This window comes from Tetranychus urticae, chromosome 1 (genome assembly GCF_039701765.1).
Source record: "Tetranychus urticae isolate SD_2017Ah chromosome 1, NJAU_TeUrti_SD_1.0, whole genome shotgun sequence".
Taxonomy (NCBI): Eukaryota; Metazoa; Arthropoda; class Arachnida; order Trombidiformes; family Tetranychidae; genus Tetranychus; species Tetranychus urticae.
In genome coordinates this window covers 7,639,995-7,657,117 of record NC_142958.1, presented here as the reverse complement: position 1 = coordinate 7,657,117, position 17,123 = coordinate 7,639,995, and the positions used below count along the sequence as shown (strand labels likewise).

The window sequence follows — 17,123 nt, the reverse complement described above, 5'->3', positions numbered from 1 at the left end:
TCTTTAGGGACATTTTTGTTTACTATTGACCATTGCTTCTCCATCAAAGATAAAGGGTCAGTTATTCTCCGTTTGAATTCAGCTCTATTATTCACTCGATGAGTATTATTTCACATAATTTTGCTTTGATTGTTGAAATTTCTTCGTTAGATACAGAGACACAAACACAGAAGCCTTTATCACTGGAAAAATTGATTTTAATAGAGTCTCTTTTGGTCAGAAAGGCAAAATTTAGATTCCAGTTGGGTTTAAAGACAAATCTTTGATCAGCAAAATCTCTAAAAAAGAGTAAATTTGATAAAGAGAAACATTTAGCGTTTCTTTCAAACGTTATATACAAGACAAAGAAAAAAGAGCAATGAAAATATGTTGCATCATGTGTCAATACTGTGTTAGCCATAGTTTGAAAGATGAGTCACAAGGGTAATGAGGGTTTATAATGTTGTAAAAATCGGTCAATAAGAACTGGAATCCTCGGTTAAACAAATGCACAATTTTTAGTAACTAAGTGTAGAGATTCTTCTAGCTCTGCTTTTAGCTGCATTAATTCATGAAGGGTATTTCTGAGTTGCATATTTCCAAGCGCCATTTCTTCAGTTTCTTGAGCCAATCTATTCGTATATTCAATACGTCTTTGTCTACATCTAGCAGCAGCTTGTTTATTCCTTTCCCTTCGGATTCGTTTTCTTTCTTCCTCATCACCACCAGCCTAAATAAAAACAGAAAGTATTGTAAATTATGAGATGATTTGAAAAGATAAGAGTATTGCAAATGTCATATGAAAATCAGGTGAATCAGAAAATTCAATTCAACTTCACAAACGTCTACTTACCACCTCTTCATTTAAGCCATTATTGTTGTTATAATTTTGTGGATTCATTTCAAAACTTGGCAAGGCATCTCTCGAAAGATCATCACTATCAAATTGTGAATCATAATTGTAATTTGCCACAAACGGTGATACTGTAGGAGGCACAAATCCAGCTTGATATTGATATTGGTATTCCATTTTGTTCGATGTTAATTAAAAAAAATAGACAAAGATATATTTTCGACACTTATTCAGATAATTTTCACACTAAAATATTAATAAACACAAGTGAAAAATTAACAACTTAAATTAAGCAACTTTCTTATCGACACTACCAATGAGTCATACATTCCAAAAGAAAAGAGCTCCATCTGCCGGCGTAATCAACAACCTCTAACCCTAAATTTTTATGTTAATTTTTTGATTCAGCTGCAGTCAATTCAAAACAATTTATCTTAACTAAATTTGTGACTTTTATAACCTTCAAAAGCCCTGTAAATCATTATGTTAGTTGAACTTCTCCCCATCCGTATTTAAAACAAAATAAGGAATTTCTGTTCATAATCTGGTCTTTTGTCAAGTTCTGTGTTTAGCTTCAAAGCTTTGTGATTGAAATATTTTCTGGTTCTGATAATTTTCTGGTAATTTTCATTTTGAATCTTTTAAACTAATTTTTTTAGCCGGGTAATTAGTGAATGACTAAATAGACCTTGTCCATTCACTAACCGAGATTTATACAATGTATTTCATTTGAAATATTTATCTAATTTATAAACCGATTATAGCCATAGAAGAAGTTTAATTATTTTGGTTAACCGAAAAAAATGTGTATAGTATTTTTGACTTCCAGTGTATTTCAATTCTTGTTAAAATAAATCACTGGAAATTCATATCTTCAATCAATTTTTTATTTCTGTTCTATTTTTAAACATTTTAATGTACATAATACATGAAATAACATTCCTATTGTGCTACATCTGTATCTTTTCATAAGCATTGGTATAAACCTTTCCTAATCTGGGTCTTGATGCCCAGGTCTCCATAACTGGCAGACCCTTGATGTCCTCAAGGGAGAGCATGTATTGGTTATGACTTATGTGTAAGCATAAGTAACAATGAAGCAAACTGGCTAAATATATTATTGGATTATGATGACTTCAGTAATTGTAAAAGATTCAGATTCAGAGATAATGAAAAAATTGATACATTGTAATAAAACATGATGGATAAATGAGTGATAATAGGCAATAACTAAAGCTGTTATTCATTAACACAATCTTTGTAGTTACACATTATGAAGAAACAGAAGATGACATTCAATTTAATTATATGCTTCAATCTCATTGAATGACTCTATTTACTAGTAACAATGCTTATTGGAAATTGTTTCATTGAATATTATCTTCAAATCATTGTTGTTCAGATAACTTCAACGAATTCAAATGTTTAGGTGTTTAATGAGCTGAGTTGAAGGCATGAAAAGAGACCGTAATATTATGTTTGGAACATTATATTTTATTGAATTTTTCAAGTCATCTAAATTACATCTATTGTATTTTATACAGCATAAGGATTCATAATAGAGTTGAGCTTATTTTACAATAAATGCTGTTTGCGTTGTTTTAATACTGACTTCAAGTAGGAACAAAAATGTTGATGAACTGGGTTGTGATTAATGCTAATATAATTTGAACTAACACCATTTCAGTATTCAAATTCATGTATTTGATACAAAGGCAAAATAACTCGAAAATCGTTTTAGCAAATAAAAAATGGTTGATTAACATTAGCCTGGCAAAAACACCGAAAAATAAGATGATCTTTGGATCTAAAACTATCTATAAACATGATTCTAACAAGGGAAGGTTCCCAAACGCTACGACTAGAATTGAATGATTTATGTACTAATCGATAGAGCATGTTGACTTATGAAAAAGTGTCATTTACTTCGTTTCGCAAATTCCCCGTTCAAAAGTTACAGGGTGTCAAAGTTGTTTTTCCATAGGCTTAATGGAAGGACATTGCATTCAATAGGCTTAACCTATGCAAAATTGATACTTTGACACCCTGTAACTTTTGAACGGGGAATTTGCGAAACGAAGTAAATGACACTTTTTCATAAGTCAACATGCTCTATCGATTAGTACATAAATCATTCAATTCTAGTCGTAGCGTTTGGGAACCTTCCCTTGTAAGCAAATAAAAAATACGGTTTTAGGAAAGTTATTAAATTGCTTGGTAAGAATCAGGAAAACCATCTTTTGGCAAATTGTTGGTACAAGATTATTCGGCTGGCTGTGACATTGAACAATTTCTTGGACAAGAAATCTGGATTTGAAACGTTCCAATAAATGATCCCAAGCAGGGCAAGCATGAGATTGAATTTAATTTCTTTGAAAAGGTTGTTCTCATTGTCGATAGATGGATCAAAATCATCTGAAATTGAAGACCATTCTGTTAAATAATATCTAATGAATTCGCGTATTTTTGCATCAGAAACGGGTGAAATTTGTGGTGAAGAACTGGTTCCATTGGCTCGAGCAGCAATATAATTATTTTCTGTGAAACTGAGTTCAGAGAAAAATTTACCCAAATCAAGTCCTCTGAAGCTAGTCTGACAATTTTCAAAGTCAATCAAAAGTGTATCCATTGTTGGTCTACCTTGTGGAGTCTCACTTGGCAAAACCAATATATTGGTTGGATTCAAGTCGAAATGGCCACAGACTTTACGTTGATCAAGATTATCCATTTTACCAAAAATGAAATTAAGTTGATCTGAATTGACAAAGTTTCGGATCTCAGTGATTAGTTCACGTTCTCCAGGAGAAAGATCTGAGTTCAAATGCTCATCTACTTTTGTTATACATTGAGTCCCGAAGTACTTAATAATCTCGTAATAATCACCCTCTGGAAGTTCAATTTGAAGTGCATGGAATTGAGCGATTTGCATGGCCAATGAACGGAGATAAGGAGTTGATCGAAGTGTATCAACAGTCGCGAGTGTTGCGTTTTCCAGAAACTCATCGATACGACCGCCTTGGAAGGTAGCGTAAACTTTAGGTGCCCTTCCTTTGGACGATAAATGGTCCAAAATACGACACTCTAATTCATCCGAGATGGATCTGTACTGATTACCTTCACCAGTGAATTCACTTCCATAGAAACGAACGATAACTTTATTTTGAACTTGACTTTTCTTTGATTCGGTGATGAGTGAAGATTGATTAGAGATGCTTGTAGTTGTCGTTGTGACTGGTGACAAAAGGCCATCATCATGATACTCAATCTGTTGACGATTATTCACACCATCATAAGACATCAACTCGCAAATGTAGAGACGATTCGATTTTCCAGTCTTGATTCGACTGCAACGTATTTGGTCAGCTGAGGCTCGCTTCCATGAACTTGAGGGTAACAATTGGCGACAAATAGATTTAGCTTTAAGCTTGAAGTCATCTTCAGTTAAACAATTTAAACTCAAAGACATGGTCAAGAGAAAGTAAGGCAACTGTTAAAAGAATGAGAAAAACTAGCAAAAAGTGTGGAAAAGGGTTACAACTCTTTGAATGCAAATGTTGGTATGTAAACACCTTTCAACAGGTAGATCCTTTTTATACAAATTTTTGCCCCAACTTCTCTAATACTTAACAACCGTGTTTTTGATTCATTCACTGGTTCGATGACGTTTTTTTATTAAACCTTATTATCAGTGGAGGTAATATTTTGTTCACAAAGTATGAAGATGATTTATCTCAAGGCTGCCTGATTATTGAAACACAAAGAGTAAGAAGAAGAAGAAGAAGGAGATAAGGTAAGAAGAAAAATGTGTATTAATTTGTTATTCTGTTATTCGAATTATAATTTCAGGTCTTTGCCCTATTCCAAGTTGCCCTTCGAAGCATCTGATAACCTAAAACTCTTTCGATCCAATGTAACAATTTTGTGTCGGAAGGAGGGACGAGATTAAGAAGGAGGAGAAATATCAAGATGATGAAGAAGAACTGGAAAAGATGAGGATGTTTTTTGATACTGGATGAAAAGAGAAAGTAAAATAATCAGATTTTATTGTATCCTATGCAACCTCTAAACAGATATAAATCACACGATTTCACTGATTAATCAGTCTTATCATTTTAACCTGAATGCTATTGAGAAATACTCTATTCCGATTTGAATTGAAATCATTTCTTGATTCAATTTACTTTCCATTTCACTATTAAAATCATTATTTTCAATTTTAACCCAAAATTTGACCAAAAATGGGTTTCAATGAAAGTGAAACTCATTTTAAAATATCTTGCCATTCATTTACCACTAAATCTAGGTCATTAACTTTACATATCTACTTACATATATTGATAATTAATATACACTTTTGCTTATCTAATGACGATAATTAAGTTATTAAGTGATTTGTTTTTTTCGCTTTTAATTGTAGATACAATTCTGTGTGTTCAATCGAATCTGAATCCTGGTGAATAAACTTGAATGTTCATTGAAGTATCACATTTGAATAGTTACATTGACACTTGTAGTTGGTTATCAAAGATAATGTCGATGAATACAAAGTGACTTGTTTCTTGTGTTATGTTAATCATCAATAGAAGCTGTTTGTTTCAATTATTCAAGTATTCAAGATGAATAGAGTTCGTTTGCATCTCGAATCACCTTGCATTTATCTGAAATATTTCACTCGAAAGGTTCATGCAACTGTTCAACATCTTGAGATGGTGAAGGTTGAAATTTCTGTTTTTATCTCTAATTATTGGCGGCCTTTTCGATTCATCGTCAGTTTTCTTGATTTTGTCAAATAGCTTTTAACAGCAACATGCCAAGAATGATAGCACTTACAATCACAATTCTCGGACTAATTTTCATTTTCATTCCCTATTCTACTAAATCAGGGGACTAAGTTTATGTTCGTTGATATCTTTTCTGCTATTTAGATGAATAGGTTACTTTGTGCTCTTAGAACTGTTTGGATGCAGACTCACTCCGATCCTCTTCACCAACAAATATCCTTGTAAACATCACAAGATTGTTGAAAAGAGTTAACTTCATAAATAAAGCATTTACCTGAAAGCACATGTAATACAATGGTAAAACTTGTTTTTGTATAAACTTGAATAACCTCATATTTTGGCGTATTTCAGTAAATAGTAAACATTAAAATTTTTTATTATTCAATATCTCAAGGTTAACTATTGAGAGGCAATAAAGAGTAAGAAGATGAATGTTTAGCAATCCTGAGATTCTGTTATTTTTATTTTGTAACTTGAGGTCTTTGCCCTTCAACACATCTGATCACCTAGAACCCTTTCAATCTTTTGTAAAAATTTGTGTCAAAAGGTCATGATCAGTAACAATATAACTGGAAAGGGTTAAAAATGATGATTTATGTTAGAAAAGTTTGAAAAGATATTGAGAATCCAACACCTGAACTAGACATTACTTAACATTTGAATAAATATTTCCATTTTGATCAGCATCAACTTTTTCCACCATGTCCTTTACATTGCTGATTACTATACAAGGAGCATAATTTCTGATCATTAAGAGTTGCGCTCCGAAAATGTTGTATAATTTGATGGAAAGTCTTCGCATTTCATGAAGCAAAAAACAGACTAAAAATAAATGTTTATCAGTTGATTATTTGTTTCTTGAGCACTAATTACTGGTGCATATGTTGTAAATGCGTCAGGGCATTAATCCAGTGACATTATCCTGACACACTTTTGTTTTTTCATTGTAATCATAACTGAGAATAATGTGATTGAACTTTTCTTTCAGAGTTCATTGGTAAATAACTTAATTCAAAGGCAATGATGAGTTAATAATTACGTAAAAATATATCTTCAAGCAATCAACTTACCTGATGAAGTGAAGACAGTAAGATGATACATTTATTTGATGAAAAATTTAAGTTAATTAGTGATTTTGATAGTGGTATGTCTCGTTTAGACCTGTCAAAAAAGTATAGAGTTGATAGAACAACAGTATTTCCGATAATTAACAAGCGGGAGGAAACTCAAAAGGTAATATGTCAAAAAATGTTTGTCTATTTTTTTTACTAATTTGACCTTTTTCTTCAACAGAACTCAATTTTTTCAAAGATGATTTTGATGAAAAAATTTCAGAGTTTATGTCGAAAAGTTTGTCAAGGTATGCGTGTGAATACTTGCTTAATTAGGCAATATGCAAGTAATTCAGCGGACGAGACAAGCAAAGATTTTAAGTGTTCGAATGGATGATAGAAAATTTCAAAAGCTTTATGATATAAATATGGAAAATTGAGCGGTGAATCAAATGCTGTGGATATGAAAATTGTGAAAATTATCGAATTAATGTTGTTCCGAAATTGATTGCAACCGATAAACAACTAATTCACAATCGCGATGAAACATCATTTTCTTATAAAGTAAGTAATGTAAGTACTATTCTTATTATGTAAGTGCTATCCAAGTAATGCATATTTGCAGCATCAAGAGACATAATTTGAGATTCCTCAAAGGCAGAATAACAATATTACTTACTATTGTTAGTGTCAATTTGCTTTGAAATAAGTTGGAACCATTTTTCATCAAAAATCTGCAAATCCTAAACGTTTTAGTGAGCAAAATGGAAACAATTTACTCTCAGAAATTGAGTATTCTTCGAATAGTAATACATGGATGACAAAAGAATTATTTCATAGGTGGCTAACAAAATGGCATGCAAATTTGGAAACCAAAACAAATAATTTTTGTCATGGATAATTTTTCAACTCCTAAATTGGATCAAGATGACTTTCCATTAATCAAATTTCCTTTTACACCTCCGAACACAACATCTCAACTTTTGGATCAAATACTGGATCAGGATCATCATCAGCAGCTTCAAGTTCAGCAGCAGCAGCATCAGCAGCATCAGCTTCAGATTCATCATCAGGACCAACAAAAACAGCAACAACAACATCAACCAGTAACTCACCTAACTCAGCATCATCAGGATCAGGTTCGGGATCATCAGCAGCAGGAATCATCAATTGTTTAAAGAAGCGATATCTGACCCGATATTCAATTGAATATCATCTAAAATTACTACAACACGAACTGCGCACTAGAGAAGTAAGCAATAATGTCTAATGTCTAATAATTTTCGGTCCTCTGCCATATAAACCTAAAAAATAGTATACGATCATACCACTTGGGATACTTAGTACGAGTCATTAAACCCATATTCGTTAACTTAAATGTACCACAGACAAGCATTTGAAAATTACAGATGACTCCATCTCCCTTCACAATTAACAGTTATTGGCCAACAACTTTTACGAGATTTACTGATCGGGATTATTCTGATAACAAAATCGGCATTTCCTATTCCGCCTTATACATTGTACATTAAATAAGTCTATAAAACTAGGAAAAAAATTCGATGCTTGAATCTGAATTGAATTTGAAGAGTCGACATAAATTTATTATGATTAAAGAAAATTGCGAACATTTCGTTTGCATAAGGTAGTGCAACCAAAAATTGACACATTCATATTTAACAGTTCAAATGAAATTTTAGACAGAATGTCTAGACATAAAGGCACCATTTTTTCAGGTATCGAGTCGGCAACCTAACACAAGCTAAATATGAAATTTGAAGTCAATCGGTCAAACATGGGTCAACTATGTCTTCATTAAGTGAACTATCAAGAGAACAAAATGAAGCAAAAATTGAAGACCAAACAGCTAGTTGGAAAAAATCCCATAGAAAATAATGTTAAATATCAAAACTTGAAAAATTTGACGTAGATCGCTTTCTTTGATTTTTTTCATGAAATAGAATGAACATAGCAACAAAAGCTAGTTATTGTATATTATTAGGACTTAATCAATGAAAATTAAAAAAAAATAATTCTCTAACTAATCTGATTGTTGAATAATTAGCAAAACAATTTATGTGTCAATTTCTAGTTGCACTACCTTAGTAATGAAGTTTTTTCATTATTGATGATTTATTGACCGCAAAATCAATGTTGTCATTACTATTGTAAACATTGAAATTACGCGTGTGTGTACAATTTCTTGTCAAGTTGACTCTGAAGTAAGTAATTAGACATTGGATTTCAATTTGATTTAGTGATAAAAAAATTCGTTGGCCACATTGTAATGATTGTAGTAATAGCAAAACAAATATTCAGAAAATATATTAAATATTTTATTTTATCGTTTCAATTTTTCATGTATTTACAAGCATATGAAGGCATGATAAAGTTGGACTTAATTTACAATTTTATGCAATTTACATATTTTAATACTGACTTCTTCAAAGAGAGTGAAAAAGTATTGATGAACTCGATTATGCATAATACTAATTTGATGAATACCATTTGGATTCATTGTAAAAATGCAAAAATAACTAGAGAATTGTGAATAAAATACAAGAATAAGGAAAATCAGAAAATAAGATTATCTTTGGATGCTAGACTATCAATACACATGTTTCTAAACAATTCAGCAAATTAGGTGCGTTGAATTGCTTGGTAAGGATCAGGAAAACCATCTTTTGGCAAATTGTTTATACAAGATTATTCGGCTGGCTGTGACATTGAACAATTTCTTGGACAAAAAATCTGGATTTGAAATGTTCCAATAAATGAACCCAAGCAAGGAAAGCATGAGATTGAATTTGATTTCCTGGAAAAGGTTGATCTCATTGTCAATAGATGAATCAAAATCATCTGAGATTGTGGACCATTCTGTTAAATAATATCTAATGAATTCGCGTATTTTTGCATCAGAAACGGGTGTAATTTGTGATGCTGAACTGGTTCCATTGGCTCGAGCAGCAATATAATTGTTTTCTGTAACACTGAGTTCAGAAAAAAATTTACCCAAATCAAGTCCTCTGAAGCCAGTCTGACAATTTTCAAAGTCAATCAAAAGTGTATCCATTGTTGGTCTACCTTCTGGAGTCTCACTTGGCAAAACTAATATATTGGTTGGATTCAAGTCGAAATGGCCACAGACTTTACGTTGATCAAGATTGTCCATTTTACCGAAAATAAAATTAAGTTGATCTGAATTGACAAAGTTTCGAATCTCAGTGATAAGTTCACGTTCACCAGGAGAAAGATTTGAGTTTAAATGCCCATCTACTTCTGGTATACATTGAGTCTCGAAGTAATTTAACACCTCGTAATGATCAACATCTGGAAGTTCAATTTGAAGTGCATGGAATTGAGCAATTTTATTTGCCAATGAACGGAGATAAGGAGTTGATCGAAGTGTATCAACAGTCGCGAGTGTTGCATTTTCCAGAAACTCATCGATACGACCACCTTCGAAGGTAGCATAAACTTTAGGTGCCCTTCCTTTCGCCGATAAATGATCCAAAATACGACACTCTAATTCATCCGAGATGGATCTGTACTTATTACCTTCACCAGTGAATTCACTTCCATAGAAACGAACGATAACTTTATTTTGAACTTGACCTTTCTTTGATTCGGTGATGAGTGAAGATTGATTAGAGATGCTTGTAGTTGTCGTTGTGACTGGTGACAAAAGGCCATCATCATGAAACTCAATCTGTTGACGATTATTCACACCATCATAAGACATCAACTCACAAATGTAAAGACGATTCGATTGTCCAGTTTTAATTCGACTGCAACGTATTTGGTCAACTGAGGCTCGCTTCCATGAACTTGAGGGTAACAATTGGCGACAAATAGATTTAGCTTTAAGCTTGAAGTCATCTTCAGTTAAACAATTTAAACTCAAAGACATGGTCAAGAGAAAGTAAGGCAACTGTTAAAAGAATGAGAAAAACTAGAAAAAAAAGTGTGGAAAAGGGTTACAACTCTTCAAATACAAATACCAATATGCGCACACCTTTAGTAGGTTGATCCTTATATACAAATTTTTCTGTCAACTCCTTCAATACTTGACAATTGTGTTTTCATTTTCTTATTTATTCAGTGGTTCGATAACGATTATTATAAAAAAATTACTTGATTCTTTTCTCTGTAATTCTCTGTAATTTTTATTAAACCTTGTTATATCCATATTATTATTATAATCATTATCGGTGGAGGTAATATGTTCACAAAGTATGAAGATTTATCCAAGGTTGCCTGATTATTGAGAGACACAAAAGTGAGAAGAAGATAAGGAAAGAAGAAGAAAAAAGTGTAGCAATTCTGAGATTCTGTTATTTTATATGGCAATTCCAGGTCTTTGCCCTTCAATGTATCTGATAACCTAGAACTCTTTCAATCTTTTGTAACAATTTATGTCAAAAGGGGGATAAAGACGATAGAAATATTAAGATGAAACTGGAAAAGATGAAGATGTTTCTTGATACTGAAAAGAGAAAGTAAAATAATCAGATTTAATTGTATCCTATTCAACCTCTAAACAGATATAAATCACACGATTTCACTGATTAATCAGTCTTATCATTTTAACCTGAATGCTATTGAGAAATGCTCTATTCCAATCTGTATTGAAATCATTTCTTGATTCAATTTACTTTCCATTTCCCTATTAAAATCATTATTTTCAATTTTAACCCAAAATTTGACCAAAAATGGGTTTCAATGAAAGTGAAACTCATTTTAAAATATCTTGCCATTCATTTACCACTAAATCTAGGTCATTAACTTTACATATCTACTTACATATATTGATAATTAATATACACTTTTGCTTATCTAATGACGATAATTAAGTTATTAAGTGATTTGTTTTTTTCGCTTTTAATTGTAGATACAATTCTGTGTGTTTCAATCGAATCTGAATCCTGGTGAATAAACTTGAATGTTCATTGAAGTATCACATTTGAATAGTTACATTGACACTTGTAGTTGGTTATCAAAGATAATGTCGATGAATACAAAGTGACTTGTTTCTTGTGTTATGTTAATCATCAATAGAAGCTGTTTGTTTCAATTATTCAAGTATTTAAGATGAATAGAGTTCGTTTGCATCTCGACTCACCTTGCAATTTATCTGAAATATTTCACTCGAAAGGTTCAGCAAACTGTTCAACATCTTGAGATGTGAAGGTTGAAAGAAATAGAATAGAAATTTTTAGTAATTAAGAAAAATTTGTGTTGTGTTGATGGTATTGTGTCAAAAAGGTATTAACGATACTTTAGCCAATTGTGAAGCTGAATGTTTAGTATTACAGTAATAAAATAATGGAAAGGAAGAGAAAAGGTGAAAAAAGGAAAAATATTTAACGAACATTCTTTTCCTTTGTAAAATGTTTGAAAGATGGTCAGTTGTAACCATTAGAGATAAGGTTTAAAGTAAAGGTCAAGGAAAAGGAAAAGGTTTAAGAAGGTCAAAGAAGAGAGAGTTACTGACCAAACGTAGTGCCCTCCATTGATGGGTCATTGTGGTGTGTCATTGACCCTAAACTTGAATATGGCCTTTGGGTTAGTTTTGTATGAATGAAGCAGACTGGCGACTTCCGATGGACAACAACAAGAGAAATTGTTGTTCACTAGGTTTTAAGATAAATTTCGGTTCCTTTTTTACTCTACATTTTTCCATCAAATTTTAAGCTGAAAAGCCTTTTCTTTAAAATTTTGTTTACCTCAATCTTTACCTGCATTTTGTTTCCAATCAAAAATCTTTTTTTTTGTATTTTTACTCGGCATTCTTAATTGTAGGTTGAGAGTTGAAACCTTTGTGAAAGCAAAACACAAATATGCAACATAGAGCTTTACAAGTTGTTTGACCTGTCAAGTGACCAGTAGAGATGAAAGAGATTTGAAAAGAATTAAAAATGATAAGATGTCAACATGAGTTATTACAGTGCTGGTGATCGCGATACCAGAAGCGAGGCGGAGGCCAATGCAAAGAGAAACCGAAAGAGTTTATTGTAAAGTATTGGTGGGTCATATGTCATTGACCTTTTGTGTCCTAAAATGAATTTTAGATAAACTGTTGATTTTTGAAAAATAAAGACTAAAGACTTTACTTGCAATATTATAAAAATAACTGCTTATCATGAGCAACTAATCATTACAGGTGTTGTAATCAGGACATTAATCCAGTGACATTATCTCGACACACTTATTTTTTGATAGTAATCATAACTGAGAATAAATCTGAATGAACTTTTCTTTCACAGTTCAATGGTAAATGACTTCATCCAAAGACAATGTTGAGTTGATAATTGTGTATAAACACATCATTGAATGATTAAATGATTTTCCCATCAGTTGAATGGAGCCGGCAAAATTGTAGACTAAATTATGATTCATTTTTCTTCATAACCAACAAACAAAAAATACAAAAAAAAAGATCGTCCGGGAAAATATTAGGGTGACAAAAATACCAATGTGATGTAGCAAAATGATTAAATTGATTGACATAGAGTGCTTGATGGGATATGATGAACAATTGATGAAAACATGATTAGTTTTCTCTTTCTCTTTTTTCTAAAAAAAGAAGATATTAAGAGCAAATTGAATCACCAATCAATTGAAGGCTGGGAATTTAAATTTTTGCTCTGGTGAAAAAAATCCATCAATGTTAACAGGTCATGGTTAATCCTCATTTCGCTCAGTATAAAGGGTATTAAGGTTAAAATAAATATATAAAGGTTGTAAGAGCCTATGGTAAATATATAAATATTGTAAAAAGTTGTGATAGAAAAAGAAACACTCAATGACAAAGATGAAAGGAAATACGAAAAAAAGGTAACATAATTTTGGTCATGCAAGGGATATTTGGTGTTACATTTATTACTAAGGTTGATTATGTTCCTTAATAACCAGGTAATATCATGTACACTTGAAACCTCTGAAGTTGACCATTCTTGGTTTAATCTCTCTATTCAACGAACAGCTTGGCTTCATTACTCTCAATTTCTGTCCAATATTCAAAAAAAATACTCGATTTATGATGAAAAAATCAATCTCAGGAGTTTTCTGATTACGAACAGAAATTAAATTAAGTTCGTTGTGATTAATTAAACTGGAATGAAATTTAATTAGTCGAAAAACTATCCCGGTTAAAAGTAAATGGACAACTTCAGAGGTGGACAATTTTGTGGTTTAAGTATATTTAGCAGCTAAGATTGTTTGGTGACAAGAGGTGAGATTGTGCCTTTCATGGATTCCATTTTGAAACGCTTTGCAAATCGGAATGACATTGTTTTCGATTTACACCGGGATGAGGCAGAAAAAAATTTCTCAGAATAACGTAAGTCCACGCTTGGCGGGCTGCCTCTTTTTAGTACAGTGTCTCTTGAACTTTGGCCACTTTCATAAAGCCTCTTTGCAAGAAGATTTATGAAATTATCACAAGTTTTGGTCTGACCTTGGTTTTCGTCTTCGACCCAAAAAGGTAAATATCTGAATGCACCTGAATCTTCTTTGTCAACACTGTCTTGAGGTCGTAATATTAATATGAAGAGACTCTCATAACCTATTTGAATAAAATAGAAGAATGATTAGTTAACTGTTAGTTGCAATAGAAGAGTAAATGTTATCTTTTACAAAATTCAATAACATCATTCTTCAAAAATATAGATGAGTCACTGGATTTTACCTGGACATGTTTTAAAGCTTTCTATTGCTTTAATGGCACTGTATTCAACCTTTCCAATGTGTCTGAATGGTTTACGAAGATCGTCTCTTGATCCCGAATATGAACCTGATCGCTGTACACTTGATCTACCAGCGAGCGATGATCGTGAAAATGATGGAGAGCGTTTAACCGATCTTCTTTTACATATCTGTCAATCAGAGTAAAGGAAAAAATGAGTTAGAAATTGTTGAATTATTGAATAAATTATTTATATTTATAAAATTATATCTATTTCTCACCTCTAAAACGTCATTTAATAAGAATAAAGTTAGAAGCATACTGGAACAAGGCACTAATTTACCATCGATGAGTCGTAATTTACGAGCATTCACTTGTCCATTTATTCTATTTGTAGCGGAAATCAATTCAAGAGGCAAATCTTTGATTTTACTCAATTCGGCGAACTGTGCAAGATGACTTTCAGTGGTTCTTTTCTTTTCATTGATGGCTTGTAGAGTTTTATCCATTTCTTCAAGAGCTAAGGAAAGCTGTTCGGAGTCGGGTGAAGATTCTTTAAGATCATCCATAAGTCTTTGAAGCAAATTGCGAACGTGGAAAAGTCTTTGGAATGGACGTGACAACAAATCAGTTAAACTAGCTCTTTTACACTCTGGTCTACTTTCACATTTTTTAAGAAGAGCAAAGAAACGTTCATCTTTACGCGATTTTTCGATGATTTCCCTTCCGGAGTCGAGTGAATTCACATATGATGGATATTTTTCTAAAAGTTTCGGTGCATATTCAATAAAAACCTTGCTTATAGCTGCGATGGCATTTGTTTCTCTCCAATTGGCAGTAATTAACTTTAAATCACAACACATCTGCTGGTGAGATTTCAAAATCTCTGGTAATTTGCCGAAAATTATTCGAACTTGGCCTTCATCGAGTAGTTTTGAGTTGGCAATCTCTCTTTGAATCTCATTGACAAGAGCTTCCAATATTTGTATATAATTTTCCTCTGTTTCTATTAATTCTTCACAAATTAGTCGTCGCTTTGATTTATGAGCTTTTGGAGTTGCCACTGCATCTGATACCGACATTTCCGAGATATCAGCCCTGGTGTAGTCAAGATTTGGACTAAGAACACTTTGTGACATCCTAAACGTCCTTTCTGCCAACGACAATCGGTTATCTGTCCATGGATAAGCATGATCTGTGGCAGATTCTTCAGCTCTCAGTCGTATCTGAAGTGATGTCCAAAACCATTCTTCGTACACAACTTTCACAAATTCATTGGTTGGTTCTAAAACTAAATCCGGGTCTTGCTCTCCAGATATGGCATAAACAACTATATGAGTACATCTTGGATCTTCTGGTTGCACAAAACTACCACCTGAAACAAGAACGATGATTAACAATTTTTTTTTGATAAAATTAATAATTAGTAATCACGAGTATAAATAAAACATAGATAAATATGGAAAAGAGATATGCTTACCATTACAAACAGTGAGCTCCTCCATTTTTTTCAACTCATCTGCAGGAAATTTTACAAAAGCTAGATAGAGAAATTCGAAAGGTTTCAGTCGGAACTTTTCAACTATTTCTAAATCAGTAGCATCAAAATTGACAACAAAACGTTGTTCCCAGCAATAATCTATCCACGCAGGACTCATGATGGGTATATCAGTATTGCTCGCAGTCTGATGAAATTAATTTAAAATAGAAAATAAAAAATCTTGATTAGAATGGTTGATATCTTTGTACTTGGAAGAAACTATAAACTATTCATTACCCGATACTTATCACCTCCAGATCCGTATGCAACAAGGAATTTAACTTTACTTTCGATCATTTTACGACAAGATCCACCCATGAAATGAACCAAGTCAAGATGACGTTTCTAAAAGGTAAATAGGGAGAATAAATGTTGAAAATATAAGCAAAAACACTTGAAAACTGTGAAATAGATAATAAGTAAGATTTCACAGGTAAAATAACTTTCAAGATCAATTAAGAAATGTTTCCAGCCTCAAGAAGTAACAGTACAATGGAGAAACAACTTACAGCAATATAACGATCCGTAACTTTGCTCATTGCCATGCAAACTTTAGACATTGAAAAGTTGTGAAGAGGATGTTTAGGTAATGTCTAGGGGAAAAAGAAAAAGGATATCATAAGTAGACCCAAAAGATAAGATGTTTGAGTCATTGGGATGTAGTTAAATATTTAATATTTAATATTTTTAATAGAAATTTAAACACTCACCATGATTTCAGAGCCAAAGAGAGTTTGTTTAAGCGCAGTGATTCCATAGATAAACTTTTTAGCTTCCCTTAGTTTGGTAAAATAAGAGCCATCAAAATCATGAACCACATAAAGGTGTTGACAAGTGGGATTATCATCAAAAACTTCATCATGTGTAGCTAGTTTGAAAGCTATATCACGCTCCTAGAGTAAACGAGGAAAACAATAAATTAGATTAATGAACAGAATAGATTGTCACCAATTTAAGAGTAAAAAAATAATTATAGTCATCTTTTTAAAATAAGATATTTTCCGTTTGGTTTGCATAACCTTATTTCACTACCTTTTTAAAACCGTTGTAAACCGGGTAAGTTTTGTGTGTAAATAACTTACCGTTAAATCTTTCACTAGATTGTCACTTAAACCGGGTCCAATCACTAAAATAAACTGGCCATTCATGATGGAAGATGATTCAGGATGATTCATTCAGAACTAAATTCAATTGCCAAAGCAGATTACACACATTCAAGGTCGACCAAAAT

At 32.3% G+C, this 17,123-nt stretch overlaps 4 protein-coding genes across 4 annotated transcripts; all 4 read right to left on the bottom strand.

Moving 5' to 3' along the window:
- Window positions 1–175: 175 nt before the first annotated feature.
- On the bottom strand, window positions 176–1,086 carry LOC107367176 (uncharacterized). The gene is made up of 2 exons (XM_015934858.3): window positions 833–1,086; window positions 176–709 (listed from the first exon to the last, which is right to left on the bottom strand). Exons 1-2 carry the CDS (start codon window positions 1,007–1,009, stop codon window positions 479–481), a joined length of 408 nt encoding a protein of 135 aa, XP_015790344.2. The 5' UTR covers window positions 1,010–1,086; the 3' UTR covers window positions 176–478.
- Window positions 1,087–2,310: 1,224 nt separating this feature from the next.
- Window positions 2,311–4,589, bottom strand: LOC107367138 (choline kinase A2-like). Its single transcript, XM_015934822.2, has one exon. The coding sequence runs from the start codon at window positions 4,296–4,298 to the stop codon at window positions 3,057–3,059; it is 1,242 nt and encodes a 413-aa protein (XP_015790308.2). The 5' UTR covers window positions 4,299–4,589; the 3' UTR covers window positions 2,311–3,056.
- A 4,744-nt stretch (window positions 4,590–9,333) lies between these two features.
- On the bottom strand, window positions 9,334–10,575 carry LOC112539415 (putative choline kinase B3). Its single transcript, XM_025161910.2, has one exon. The coding sequence runs from the start codon at window positions 10,573–10,575 to the stop codon at window positions 9,334–9,336; it is 1,242 nt and encodes a 413-aa protein (XP_025017678.2).
- A 2,466-nt stretch (window positions 10,576–13,041) lies between these two features.
- LOC107367139 (protein ECT2) lies at window positions 13,042–17,115 on the bottom strand. Its single transcript, XM_025161903.2, has 8 exons — window positions 16,975–17,115; window positions 16,603–16,785; window positions 16,402–16,485; window positions 16,130–16,237; window positions 15,833–16,037; window positions 14,634–15,727; window positions 14,356–14,542; window positions 13,042–14,232 (listed from the first exon to the last, which is right to left on the bottom strand). Exons 1-8 carry the CDS (start codon window positions 17,065–17,067, stop codon window positions 13,877–13,879), a joined length of 2,310 nt encoding a protein of 769 aa, XP_025017671.1. The 5' UTR covers window positions 17,068–17,115; the 3' UTR covers window positions 13,042–13,876.
- Between the last annotated feature and the right edge of the window lie 8 nt (window positions 17,116–17,123).